The 10,922-nt window shown below is 39.8% G+C and overlaps 4 protein-coding genes across 12 annotated transcripts in view; 2 read left to right on the forward strand and 2 right to left on the reverse strand.

Moving 5' to 3' along the window:
- Positions 1-3,370, forward strand: part of LOC111432011 (serine/arginine-rich splicing factor RS31-like) — a 3,765-nt gene extending 395 nt beyond the window's left edge. The window contains exons 1-6 of one of the 5 annotated variants that reach the window (XM_023068801.1): positions 104-230; positions 1,194-1,710; positions 1,835-1,947; positions 2,084-2,313; positions 2,428-2,943; positions 3,048-3,370. In XM_023068801.1, coding sequence (XP_022924569.1) covers positions 1,662-1,710; positions 1,835-1,947; positions 2,084-2,313; positions 2,428-2,943; positions 3,048-3,078 — 939 coding nt within the window. In that variant the 5' untranslated portion in view covers positions 104-230; positions 1,194-1,661 and the 3' untranslated portion in view covers positions 3,079-3,370. Of the gene's footprint in view, positions 1-63; positions 231-1,193; positions 1,948-2,083; positions 2,314-2,427; positions 2,944-3,047 lie in introns of those variants that run through there. The other 4 variants (XM_023068798.1, XM_023068800.1, XM_023068799.1 and 1 more) reach the window with 4 other exon arrangements.
- Positions 3,371-3,458: 88 nt separating this feature from the next.
- Positions 3,459-4,294, reverse strand: LOC111432013 (protein yippee-like At4g27745). Of its 2 annotated transcripts, XM_023068804.1 has the most exons (3): positions 4,194-4,294; positions 4,055-4,163; positions 3,459-3,988 (listed from the first exon to the last, which is right to left on the reverse strand). In XM_023068804.1, the coding sequence occupies exons 1-3, from the start codon at positions 4,286-4,288 to the stop codon at positions 3,761-3,763; spliced, it is 432 nt and encodes a 143-aa protein (XP_022924572.1). In that variant the 5' UTR covers positions 4,289-4,294; the 3' UTR covers positions 3,459-3,760. The 2 variants fall into 2 exon arrangements, with proteins under 2 accessions (XP_022924572.1, XP_022924571.1); XM_023068803.1 differs by having other exon boundaries at positions 4,055-4,294.
- Positions 4,295-4,851: 557 nt separating this feature from the next.
- On the reverse strand, positions 4,852-8,910 carry LOC111432124 (probable serine/threonine-protein kinase WNK10). 2 transcript variants are annotated; one of them, XM_023068934.1, is made up of 7 exons: positions 7,866-8,910; positions 7,453-7,490; positions 7,081-7,308; positions 6,787-7,007; positions 6,537-6,694; positions 6,056-6,446; positions 4,852-5,958 (listed from the first exon to the last, which is right to left on the reverse strand). In XM_023068934.1, the coding sequence occupies exons 1-7, from the start codon at positions 7,917-7,919 to the stop codon at positions 5,156-5,158; spliced, it is 1,893 nt and encodes a 630-aa protein (XP_022924702.1). In that variant the 5' UTR covers positions 7,920-8,910; the 3' UTR covers positions 4,852-5,155. The 2 variants fall into 2 exon arrangements, with proteins under 2 accessions (XP_022924702.1, XP_022924703.1); XM_023068935.1 differs by lacking the exon at positions 7,453-7,490.
- Positions 8,911-9,119: 209 nt separating this feature from the next.
- LOC111432126 lies at positions 9,120-10,549 on the forward strand. Of its 3 annotated transcripts, none has more exons than XM_023068940.1 (3): positions 9,120-9,394; positions 9,604-10,296; positions 10,339-10,549. In XM_023068940.1, exons 1-3 carry the CDS (start codon positions 9,301-9,303, stop codon positions 10,350-10,352), a joined length of 801 nt encoding a protein of 266 aa, XP_022924708.1. In that variant the 5' UTR covers positions 9,120-9,300; the 3' UTR covers positions 10,353-10,549. The 3 variants fall into 3 exon arrangements, with proteins under 3 accessions (XP_022924708.1, XP_022924707.1, XP_022924706.1); XM_023068939.1 differs by having other exon boundaries at positions 9,604-10,254; positions 10,297-10,549; XM_023068938.1 differs by having other exon boundaries at positions 9,604-10,549.
- Positions 10,550-10,922: the final 373 nt, after the last annotated feature.

Here is a 10,922-nt window from a genome sequence, read left to right on the forward strand (position 1 = left end):
GGGGGGGGGGGGGGGGGGGTGGAGCTGTAATCTTTTTCCATTTATCATTTGCTAATATCGTAACTTATTGGCTTCGTTTTGTTTCGGTTGAATATTTCCTACAGCGCGATTAACAGTAGCAACGATGAGGCCGATATTTGTTGGGAACTTCGGGTATGACACCCGGCAATCTGAACTGGAGCGGTTATTCGCCAAATATGGGAGAGTTGAAAGGATCGACATGAAGTCTGGTATATTGCAATTTCTCTGTACTAGTTTGCATGCCATTTTTAACTTAGATATTATAAATTTGGTCATAACTCGTGTAGATTTTATTGTATGAAGGATCCATTTTTGTGGTCAGCTTCGAACGATTGCTTATGTTGAATATTGCTCCTCAATTCTTTTTGTATTACTATTGGTGGAATGAATGGGTTGCGATGCTTGCTTATTTATTATTATTTTTTGGACCTGTATATTTCGTCACCTAGTTTTGACATGCAAGGTAAAAGATGTATTGATATGATCGTGTACAGTTTGGTTAGGTACATGCGCAATGGATGGTGCTTTTGGATTATGTGTGCATGTTTCAACATAAATTCTTCACTGTTCCCAAATTTCCATCCTCCTTTTGTAGCGTGTTGAGTTTGGTAGGCTCACAAGTGTCTGTATGCATGTATTGATGGATGACTCTTTGGTGTAGATTTTACTTAGTATTGTCAAGTAGAATTCCTACTTTTCAGCTTCCTAGTTGGATAATTTTTTTTTTTTTTTTTTTTTGTTACTCGTGGACTTTTGTACTTCAATTCCATCATTCGAATCATCTTTCAGCTTCCTAGTTTGAATTGACGTTTTTCTTCTGGAAAAGTTCCTTGGCCCTCACCCACCTTGCCTGACATCCTTAATCCTACAAAATTATAATGATTTATAGATTTTGGGTATACCGGTTTATTGAATTATGGTATTTTAGTGCGAGGCCGCCCTACTGATAATAATACTAGGTATGAAAGTAATGTAATGTTTTTATTAATAATACTAAAATTGATGTTTTTTAAATTATAAAACCAGTTTGTGACATGGATCCATAGCTATTATGCTATGATAATATCCATTGGTCCTTTTTTTTTTTTTTTTTTTATGAAAACTTGATGGCAGGCACAAATTTACTATTTTTATGGGGGAAACCTCCATATAAGATGTTTCTTTTGACGCAGGAATTTCTTCTAAGGAAAATGAGCCAAGCTCCTATCTGGGCTCACCACCATCTGTGCATAAAATTTATTTTGGAAGGAAACTTCCTGCTTGCCTGCTTAGCTTCACCTACAGATAGCATCATCCTGATTTTTCTTCAATCAATCATTCGTCATTCATCTACCTCATCACTTAAGTTGCAATACAACAGAATCGTCTTAATGGATTGATCTTTATCTCATGCCTCATCAATTAAGTTGCAATTCACCAGAATCGTGTTAATGGATTGACTATATCTCTTGCCTTTGCCTACCTATCACCACTGATCATAGGACTTCACTGAATTCTGGTCATGCCTTCCATATGATATTAGTGGCTGAATGAAATCTGTCATGCCATGCCTTCCATTTCTGAACTCGTGCTGTGTGAAAGGCGAAGCATAGTTGAAATTTTGGATTTAAACCTTTAGTATGCAACCATCTTAGTTCATCATGCAACGTCTCTACAGCTATATGTGCATCAGTCCTCCCATATTTGCAGGTGTTGTATTTTTATAGTTTATCCCAGGGAAAGAAACGACGAGGCTGGGTGACAATACCTGCTAAATGGATAAGGCTTCAACGTCTTACCATGTTTTATACATCTAATTGTTTGTATTTGTCAGGTTTTGCATTCGTTTACTTTGAAGAAGAGAGGGATGCTGAAGATTCTATTCGTAGCCTTGACAACATGCCATTTGGTTATGATAGACGCAGATTGTCTGTGGAATGGGCTAGGGTAGTCCTCTCTCCTCCCTCGGTCCCTTCTTTTTGGGTTTATGCATTTTAGAAGCTGGTTTATTCATTTTCTGAAGATATTCATATCTGCCAGCAATAGGTGATTTTAACATTAGCTTTTGGTTTGGTTGGGTTAGGGTGAACGAGGTCGCAGTCGTGATGGATCCAAGTCGATGGCAAATCAGAGGCCAACCAAAACCTTGTTTGTGATCAATTTCGACCCGATTCGTACTAGAGTTCGTGATATTGAAAGACACTTCGAACCTTATGGAAAGGTGCTCAATGTTCGCATTAGAAGGAACTTTGCATTTGTACAATTTGAGACGCAGGAGGAGGCAACCAAGGCCCTTGAGTGTACCCACATGAGGTAAGCTGAGTTTTGAGTCTCCTGCATGCATGCTTGCTCTTTTTATTTGGTGTATTTATTATCTTTACTATCTAAATGGCGTAAAATATTTTATTGTTCTTCGTAATTTTGCAGCAAAATATTAGATAGGGTTGTATCAGTGGAGTATGCTTTGAGGGATGACGGTGAGAGGGGTGACCATTATGACGATAGCCCTCGAAGAGCAGCTTATGGGCGGCTTGGGGATAGTCCTTATCGGAGGTCACCTAGTCCTGTGTATCACCGTCGACCAAGTCCTGACTACGGACGAGCTCGCAGCCCTGCTTATGACAGGTATAATGGCCCTTATGAACGACGTAGGAGCCCTGATTATGGCAGGAATCGGAGCCCTGATTATGGCAGGAATCGGAGCCCTGAAGTTGGCAGGAATCGGAGCCCTGAAGTTGGCAGGAATCGGAGCCCTGATTATGGCAGGAATCGGAGCCCTGATTATGGCAGGAATCGGAGCCCTGATTATGGCAGCAATCGGAGCCCTGACTATGGCAGGAATCGGAGCCCTGAAGTTGGCAGGAATCGGAGCCCTGAAGTTGGCAGGAATCGGAGCCCTGAAGTTGGCAGGAATCGGAGCCCTGAATATGGTAGTGTTCGCAGGTAATCTTTATTCTTTGATATTTGGCACAGCCAGCCTCTATTTTGAGTTACCATAGCCTTGTAATTCTAGCTAAGCACTCCTTTTGTCATGCCTTTGTTGACAGTCGTTCACCCATTCGGAGGTCAAGAACCTAAAGGAAATCAGACCCGACCCATTTGGAGGTCATGAACCTGAGGGAAATCTAATTTATAATTTTCCGTAGTTACATTCATAGGTTTAGGTCTGGAGTGTTAAGGGATAGTGAGGAGTTTCTGTACAACCCTGGTGTTGAGTATTTGAACTAATGTTGGTAGATTTGGTATAATGAAGAAACCGTGGTTTTGATATATTTTTTGAAGCCTGTCGTCTTTGTGTTAACAATTGTTTACTTGGGAACTATCCAGCATGCTTGAGGTAAGTAAAGACGTTGGAACAGGTTGATATAACAAAATGGCAGATTACGGCAATCTTGTGTAATTCTCCGGATTTAACGTTACATGAGATGAGAGGTTTTAGGTGCATTAGGGCATCGTTGGCCAAATTTAGTTCCATGGATGATGGTGAAGTTTTGATTGTGTAATGGGTCTCGTAAGATGGTATATCCAGATTGTGAGATAGTCGCTGTCTACAATTTGGTAGTGAAGCTGCTTGAAATCAGCGAAGTTTATGGTATGTGATAGGGGTGGTGAGTAAATGGAGAAGGTTGAAAATGGAAGTTAGTAGAGAATTCAAGGCTTGAATGATTATTTGATAAAGAAAGAAGGTAACAGGAATTGAGGAGTTATGTTACAGAGAAAGGAGAAAGAGTTGTGGGAAATGAAATGAAATGAAATGAAATTAGCAACATTCGTTGGTGATCTTGAACTTCTCCAAAACCACTTTGCCTTCTTTGTACCTCTGAGTTTCATCATAAGCCTTGATGTATTTCCATCCCAACATTTGGCCACACTCCGAACAAAACAAATCAGAAACTATGTATGTTCCGCTGAGTAACATCTTCTCCTGTTGAGGCCCCTCTTCCACATTCCTTGCTTCGTAGAACAAGAACGCTCTTCCCCTCAGCGACTGCACCAACACCACAAATTATTCCTATGAATAACAAAATCAAAACCCAAACATCTTTGTTGTTACCTGAAACCCCTTCGAAATAATGTCATCATGTCGTGATACTTCATTACTGCAATTCTGGCAACTGTACAGCCGCGCCCCGATCATCAAATCCGCCATTATTGATGATGATGATGATAATAATAATAATAATAATAATAATAATGATCCTCTTCTGCACCTTCGAAACCAATCACTCTGAAAGGTATGTAAAGTTGTTCCTTTTAAAGGATGAATTTGCCAAATGCTGGCGATCATTCAGGGATTTTCTTAACAATAACAATATTCTCTTTTTTCTTTTTCTTTTTCTTTTTTTAAATAAAAGATGATGACGCATATTCATTATATGTTACTCAATTTTATAAAACTCGTGTTCATAAATATGATTTACAATGAAAACTTGTTGCTTTAAAATATTGTTCATATCAAATCAAACAGCTTTGAATTTATATAAATATATATATATTATGATATCTTCTCTGCTTCCTTGCAGATATGAGTGGATAAAAGGTTCACGACAAGTAATCCCTTTATTTTATTTTCCCCAAACACTAAATACAGTTTTGAATATCTAAGAAAACGACATTTCGAGATTAAACCTGTCATCAATGACTAATACGACTGCATAAATGCCTATGGCCCCCCTGTTATTTACTAAACATCACGCTAAATTACAAGTTTATTCCCTTATATTTCCAGCCATGAATTCATTGAGAAAAATGTTGAAATCTTGGACACAAATTCAACTTTTATGCGTAATGAAAAGCTGATATTGCCTATAGGCCCTCTTCAGTTATGCATTGATTGAACACAGTTAGAAGTTGGGAAAAAGAATGAGTTGGGTTTAGATAGAATGTGTTGTGCACAGAATTCAACTCCAAAAGTACAAAAAAGAATCCACTTTTGGGACAGCGACTTCTACCAAAACCAGGCGCGCCCACCCTAGGGATTCAACCTTTTAAAGTATATATCATGTTGTCCTGCTCATGCTTTCATCCAGAGGGACACACAGAAACGAACAAAAAAAAAAAAAAAAAAAAAAAAAAAAAAAAAAAAAAAAAAAAAAAAAAAACCAACACACAACCAGAAAAATAAAATGAAGTGTGTGTATGCATGTATGTGCACTCAATGAGTCAGCTTCTTCTTTGCAATCCATCTCTTTCTGGTGGCCTCTACTGCCTCCTCTCTCATTCGAGACAGCTCCTCCACCAGCTGCTGATAATGTCTCTCAATAGCATCAAGTTCCATCTCCAGTTCGGCATCCAGATCCTTGTCCGTTAAGGATAGCGAAGAGCAACTGCTCGTCAAGCTCATCACATTAGCTGCTGCTTCATTTGCCAACGACATCACTGAGTTCTTCACAAAATAATCCATGGGATTCAACTTTCCAACATCTGATGCACCTTGGAGCTCTAGTTCCGCTGCCGACCAGCTCGACCCCTTTGAGCTTCCATCAACAATATTCGAACAATCCATCACCTTAGCACTTTTGGTCGAACAGTCTTTGACCAATAACTCTGATGCGAATGAAGTATGAGAACTCAGGTCCTCAAACTTAGCGAAGCTGGGAGAAGAAGGGCAAGTATCAAAAATTTGACTACCGGGAATATCATCAGCCCAGCCACCATCTCCATTAGATTGCAGACCATCATCCACCCCATTTAACATTGAATCCCATGGAGATGCAATAGATGATTTGGCACTTAAAAGGGTAGGGGGGCCGCCACAAAGACTTAACTCTCCATTTAAGGAATAATCAAACATCGGCTTCCAACCAGGTACCAGTTTTGTTATCAATAAGTCAATAAGTTCAGCTACGAAATCAACATCATGATTTTCCAACTCCAATTGTTCAGCCATTTCAGCTGCCACTGATAGTGCAGTATCAGAATCAAGATAAAACGTAAAATGTATATTCCTCACTCGACCTGCAAGTTAAAGTGTAGTTCATATAGATAATGAGAAAGGAACAAAAACCAATCACATACAAAAAGGGCAAACATTGAGACACAAAGTTGCGCTGACCGTTCGAGTCTGCAATACGCAAGGTTAACACCACCGAGTTGTCGTCGGTTTTATTTCCACGTAACCTAAACTCATTGTTCTTGTTCATAGTCTGGAATTCCATGTCTGGAAACAGTGGACTCCCACTATTGCTTTCAGCACTGGTGGTCATAGAATGTTGTTTGAGGTCAATGTCAATAGGTTCACTCTTTGGCAAATTTATTGATTTAGGAACATGGTTAGGTAACTGTAGGAGATCATGCGTTGATTCCTTGGGGTTCTCAACTTGAAGGAATGAATCTTTAAGCAGCTCTTTTGCAGACAACCTATCTTGCACCGGAACCAAACATTTATTGATGAACTCCTTGGTTTGTGGATCACTCACCTTATCAAGGGAAGCAGGTTTAATACCCTGATTAAGAAGGTCAGCATGGAAACTATTGTCAGCAAAGAAAGCTAATGGGTGACACATGACAATGGAAGTGGGAACTGTTTGGCTTACAGATGTAACTTTCTTGAAGATCTGAGCCGGATTTTTACATTCACTATAAGGATACTCAAACGTAACCATCTCCAGCATGCACATCCCAAAAGCATATACATCAATAAGCTCATTGTACTCCTCTTCATAAAGCTCAGGAGCCATGAACTCAGGAGTTCCTTGCGTAAAGAAACAAGAACTTCAATACATTTTCGCTTCAGTTCTTTTTAGAAACTAAGACAACGAGTGATGCATTAATTTGTTAGCATACCAATCACACTTCGAGCAGTAGGCTGCTTCAAAATAATAGCTAATCCAAGATCTCCAATCTTAACTTCTCCATGATTCCCATTAATAAAAATATTATCACCTTTCAAATCTCTATGAATAATGGGAGGATTGTGACTGTGAAGATAGTCCAGGCCTCGGAGAATCTGTCGCGCCCAATTCTTTATGGCCTTCATATTAACATGTTTGTGCTTCTTACGGTATCTGACGGACAAAAGGAAAGCAAGTAAACTAAACAGAAAATGAAGTTTAAACCATAAAAAGACTAAACACATACTGTCTCAAATTCCCAGATGTGAAGAGCTCAGTAATAATGTTGACTGTTTTCTTCTTATCATCCACCCAAGAATTGTAGAACTTGATAATGTTCTCATGTCTTAATGATTTAAGTAAAAGTACTTCGGAGTACAACTTTTCCAAATCCTCAGGAGACTGCAGGAAACCATCAATCCTTACTTGGTTCCAGGCAACTTCAATGCCATCAATTTCGTCAAATGCCTTGTAACTGAATGGAGGGGGAAACGAAAGTAGAAACTATTAGAAACCAACATGAGCATTCTTCATGTAATCTTCTCTACTAAAGCAAATACGTTCAAAAGAAGTCCAAAAAACAGGAAGAGGAGATAGTGATGAAGTCTTAGAACCATACACTGTCTTGAAAGCGCCCCTTCCCACGATTTCATCGAACTGTTGTCCACAGACGAGGGGAAAAAATGAATACATAGCATAGGTTTAAATAAATAACTTGAGGAAACGAAAGTGCAAACTAGAAGCAGACATAAACTCCATTTGTTCAATTTTAATACAGTTGGGGCACAATTCTTTAGTCCTGAAGTGAAAACTTGCAGGCCAGGGCACATATTGTGGTGTTCTTGGAATTGGTGGAAAAAATTATTGTAACAGGGATGATCTCAGGACAAGCGAATGTTAATGCAGCAGAATGGAAGAAGATCGCGAGTACACACGCATGTGCATCAAGATTCGAAACTAAGGCAGTGAATGGAGGGGGAAAATAAAGAATGATTAAAGCAATAAAATGGATCCGAGCATTCAGTTTTTTACCCGAACGTATCGACCGGTTGGATCCTTCTCGGCAGCAGTATCAAGAGACTCCATACTTCCAACTAACGCACTGATTTGGATGAGCTATGCACTCATTTTTGGTACCAAAAGAGGAGGATTCGATAGGGGGGAAATTGTTAGTGTAAGAAAATAGAGGAATGGTGGTGTTGGGTGAAGCTAGATCGGAGTTGGACGAGGAGGATGGTCGGAAATGGAAAAGGAATTGAATGCCGATTGCAAGCGAAATCGGCACTCCATAAGAAAAGGCAATGGCGATGAATGGTTAGAAGAAGGAGGGCCTGTGTCCATAGTATACCAAAATTTGGGTGTTAAAGCGCAACACAGTTCTGGAACACCATGTTCATGGCCTAAGTACGAACTCCTCTTCCTCCAACCCCAGAAGGAAACAGAGAGAGAGAGAGAGAAATTGGTTGGGAGTTGAAATAGGAAAAAATGAAAAAGGAAAAAGGAAAATGAAAAAGGAATCGGGATTGCGAATAAAAAAGGGATTGATCTGGAATTCTAAAATTTGCGAAATTGAAGCCACAACAAACACTTGTTTGGTTGGAAACAACCCCAAAATAATCTCTCCTTCAAATTCTTCCCAAAAATGAATTCCCTTTCAATCCAACCATTTTTGGAAACAGGATCATACCTCCTCCGCATCTCCTTTGTCACAAAATGTGGCGCATTTTAAATTTCTTTACTACAACTCTCAAATATCTATATATATTTGAGATGAACTCAAACGACATGTTGCTGTCTGCCCTCCTGTCCAAACATCCACACCATCATCCCCCACGACGGAATCAGGCAGCCGGGAACAGGTGTTCTTCTTCTCATACTACATGATGTGGACTGGAACAACTGGTCAAGCTTCCTTCTTCCTCCCTGTCTGCCATCTGTTCCAAGTTGGCAAAATTTTATGGGTGCGGCTTCCATTCCAAATTAATAGCGTGAGGAGAGGATATGCCAATCCCCAGGTCAACGCATTCAATTTCTGGTCAATACAGAAAAGAATTCAATCGATAAAGGGATGATGAGTGAATTTTGTGTGGATGGAAAAGAATATGAATAACAATCTGCGCAAAGCAACCCGAAGAATGGCAAGGAATCCAAACCAATTTTGAAATCCAAATAATAATTATTGTAGCTTCAAGTTCATTTGTTTGGTCGGATTCAGGCCGTGGAAATATTGATTCATCGACAGAAATGGGGTCGAAATAAGACAAGAAGTAGTCGGTGAATGGGTTTGTTGAGCTGATTCTTGCTCTACCCAACCATTGATCGCCACAACACAACCCACCCCACCCATTTGGCTTCTTCCCTACCCTTCATCCCTTTTCCTTCTTTTCTCAAACAAAACCCCCAATTTCAGCCGGCCGTCGTCTCAGCGATTTGGATGAAGAAGTAGACTGAGTAAGCAGAGGAGCAAATGGGTTTGATCAGTAATCGAGTAGAGAGAAGCGCAATCAAACCAGGCGACCACATTTACACTTACAGAGCTGTTTTCGCCTACTCCCATCATGGTACTTCTCCTTACATTTCTTCCCCTCCTTTTGAACTTTTTGATTCCGTGCAAGGAAAAACGATCTGGGTTTCACTGCTCTTCTCATTTCTGTATCTGGGCTTCTTTCGATCTGTGCTCCCTTGCGCTTCATAATGCATTTCTGGGAATATATACATATATCATAGGAGACCCCATTCCAAGATTTGCTTTATTGTGCTCTGGATGCAGGAATCTTTGTAGGGGGAAGCAAGGTGGTGCATTTTAGGCCTCAGAGAAACTTGAATTCAAGCACCGACACACCTCCTGAGTTCTATGATTCAAGTTCAAGCAATCCATCATCCTGTCCAATCTTCCCTGACTGTGGGTTTAGACAGCCAAACAGCGGGGTAGTCCTTTCTTGTCTGGACTGCTTCCTGAGGAATGGATCCCTCTACTGCTTTGAGTATGGAGTCACCCCGTCAGTTTTCCTCTCCAGGGTAAGGGGTGGGACATGCACCACGGCAACATCCGACTCATTTGATATGGTCATTCACCGAGCCATGTATCTTCTTCAAAATGGATTTGGTAACTACAATGTGTTCCAAAACAACTGTGAGGACTTTGCTCTGTACTGCAAAACGGGTGTTCTGATAGAGGACAGGCTTGGGGTTGGAATAAGTGGCCAAGCTTCTTCTGTCGTAGGTGCTCCATTAGCTGCCATTCTTTCCTCTCCTCTGAAGTTACTTATGCCAAGCCCTGTAGGCATGGCTGTGATGACTGCTGGAATGTACAGCATGAGTAGATACGCCACTGACATTGGTGTTCGAACTGATGTGGTCAAGGTGGCCGTGGAACACTTGCCACTTCTTAATCTCAAGTCATTGAGCACAGAAGAAGAAGATGAAGATGATGAAGAAGAAGATGAAGATGATGAAGAAGAAGATGAAGATGATGAAGAAGAAGAAGATGAAGATGATGAAGAAGAAGCCTCCACCTAGAAATGCTGGAGGCCAGGTGACATCAACTCCATTTTCTGGTCCATGCAGCAACAGATCACACGAGTACATTTATAGTGGTTTGTTTTGTCTATTCCTATTTTACTTATTAAACTAAGTTTGGATGACTAGTTTCGGGTTCTTAATTACAATATATTTCACTTTACTTGTAATGTAAAATTTTAAAAAAACACTTATCCGTCTTTGAAACTCTATGATATGTTCTTCTAAAGGGTAGTATTTTGATGTCAACAAGTCAAACCAACTCGATCTTGATTGGATAGAAGAATAACGGCGGATTGAACATGACAGGACAATCGAGAAGGGAAGCATGACATCGATATTAAATTGAACAAAGGAACTCAAATCAAACGGATGCAAGAAACCAAATAAGAGATAGAATTCTAGATTGAAAGATAACGGAGTTACAATGAAACATATACCATTCATACAGGCACACAAGAAAGTCAGTGAAAGATTGACAAATGAGAAAATTATGATTACTATTTAACTCATTTTCATAAAAATTAACTTTAAATAATTAAATTTAAAAATGACTAAATTTAAGATCTT

This window comes from Cucurbita moschata, unplaced genomic scaffold, assembly GCF_002738365.1.
Source record: "Cucurbita moschata cultivar Rifu unplaced genomic scaffold, Cmos_1.0 Cmo_Scf00037, whole genome shotgun sequence".
Lineage (NCBI taxonomy): Eukaryota > Viridiplantae > Streptophyta > Magnoliopsida > Cucurbitales > Cucurbitaceae > Cucurbita > Cucurbita moschata.

What these genes read in the sequence shown, in the direction of transcription:
- LOC111432126 (XM_023068938.1), top strand. Translation starts at nt 9,301, where the DNA reads ATGGGTTTGATCAGTAATCGAGTAGAGAGAAGCGCAATCAAACCAGGC. An exon ending in TTTCGCCTACTCCCATCATG is followed by an intron (nt 9,395 to 9,603) that starts GTACTTCTCCTT and finishes CTCTGGATGCAG; the next exon opens with GAATCTTTGTAGGGGGAAGC.
- LOC111432013 (XM_023068803.1), bottom strand. Translation starts at nt 4,288, where the DNA reads ATGATCGCCAGCATTTGGCAAATTCATCCTTTAAAAGGAACAACTTTA. An exon ending in TTATTTCGAAGGGGTTTCAG is followed by an intron (nt 3,989 to 4,054) that starts GTAACAACAAAG and finishes GTGTTGGTGCAG; the next exon opens with TCGCTGAGGGGAAGAGCGTT.
- LOC111432124 (XM_023068934.1), bottom strand. Translation starts at nt 7,919, where the DNA reads ATGGAGTCTCTTGATACTGCTGCCGAGAAGGATCCAACCGGTCGATAC. An exon ending in TACTGCTCGAAGTGTGATTG is followed by an intron (nt 6,695 to 6,786) that starts GTATGCTAACAA and finishes TCTTTACGCAAG; the next exon opens with GAACTCCTGAGTTCATGGCT. An exon ending in TCTTCAAGAAAGTTACATCT is followed by an intron (nt 6,447 to 6,536) that starts GTAAGCCAAACA and finishes CTTCTTAATCAG; the next exon opens with GGTATTAAACCTGCTTCCCT.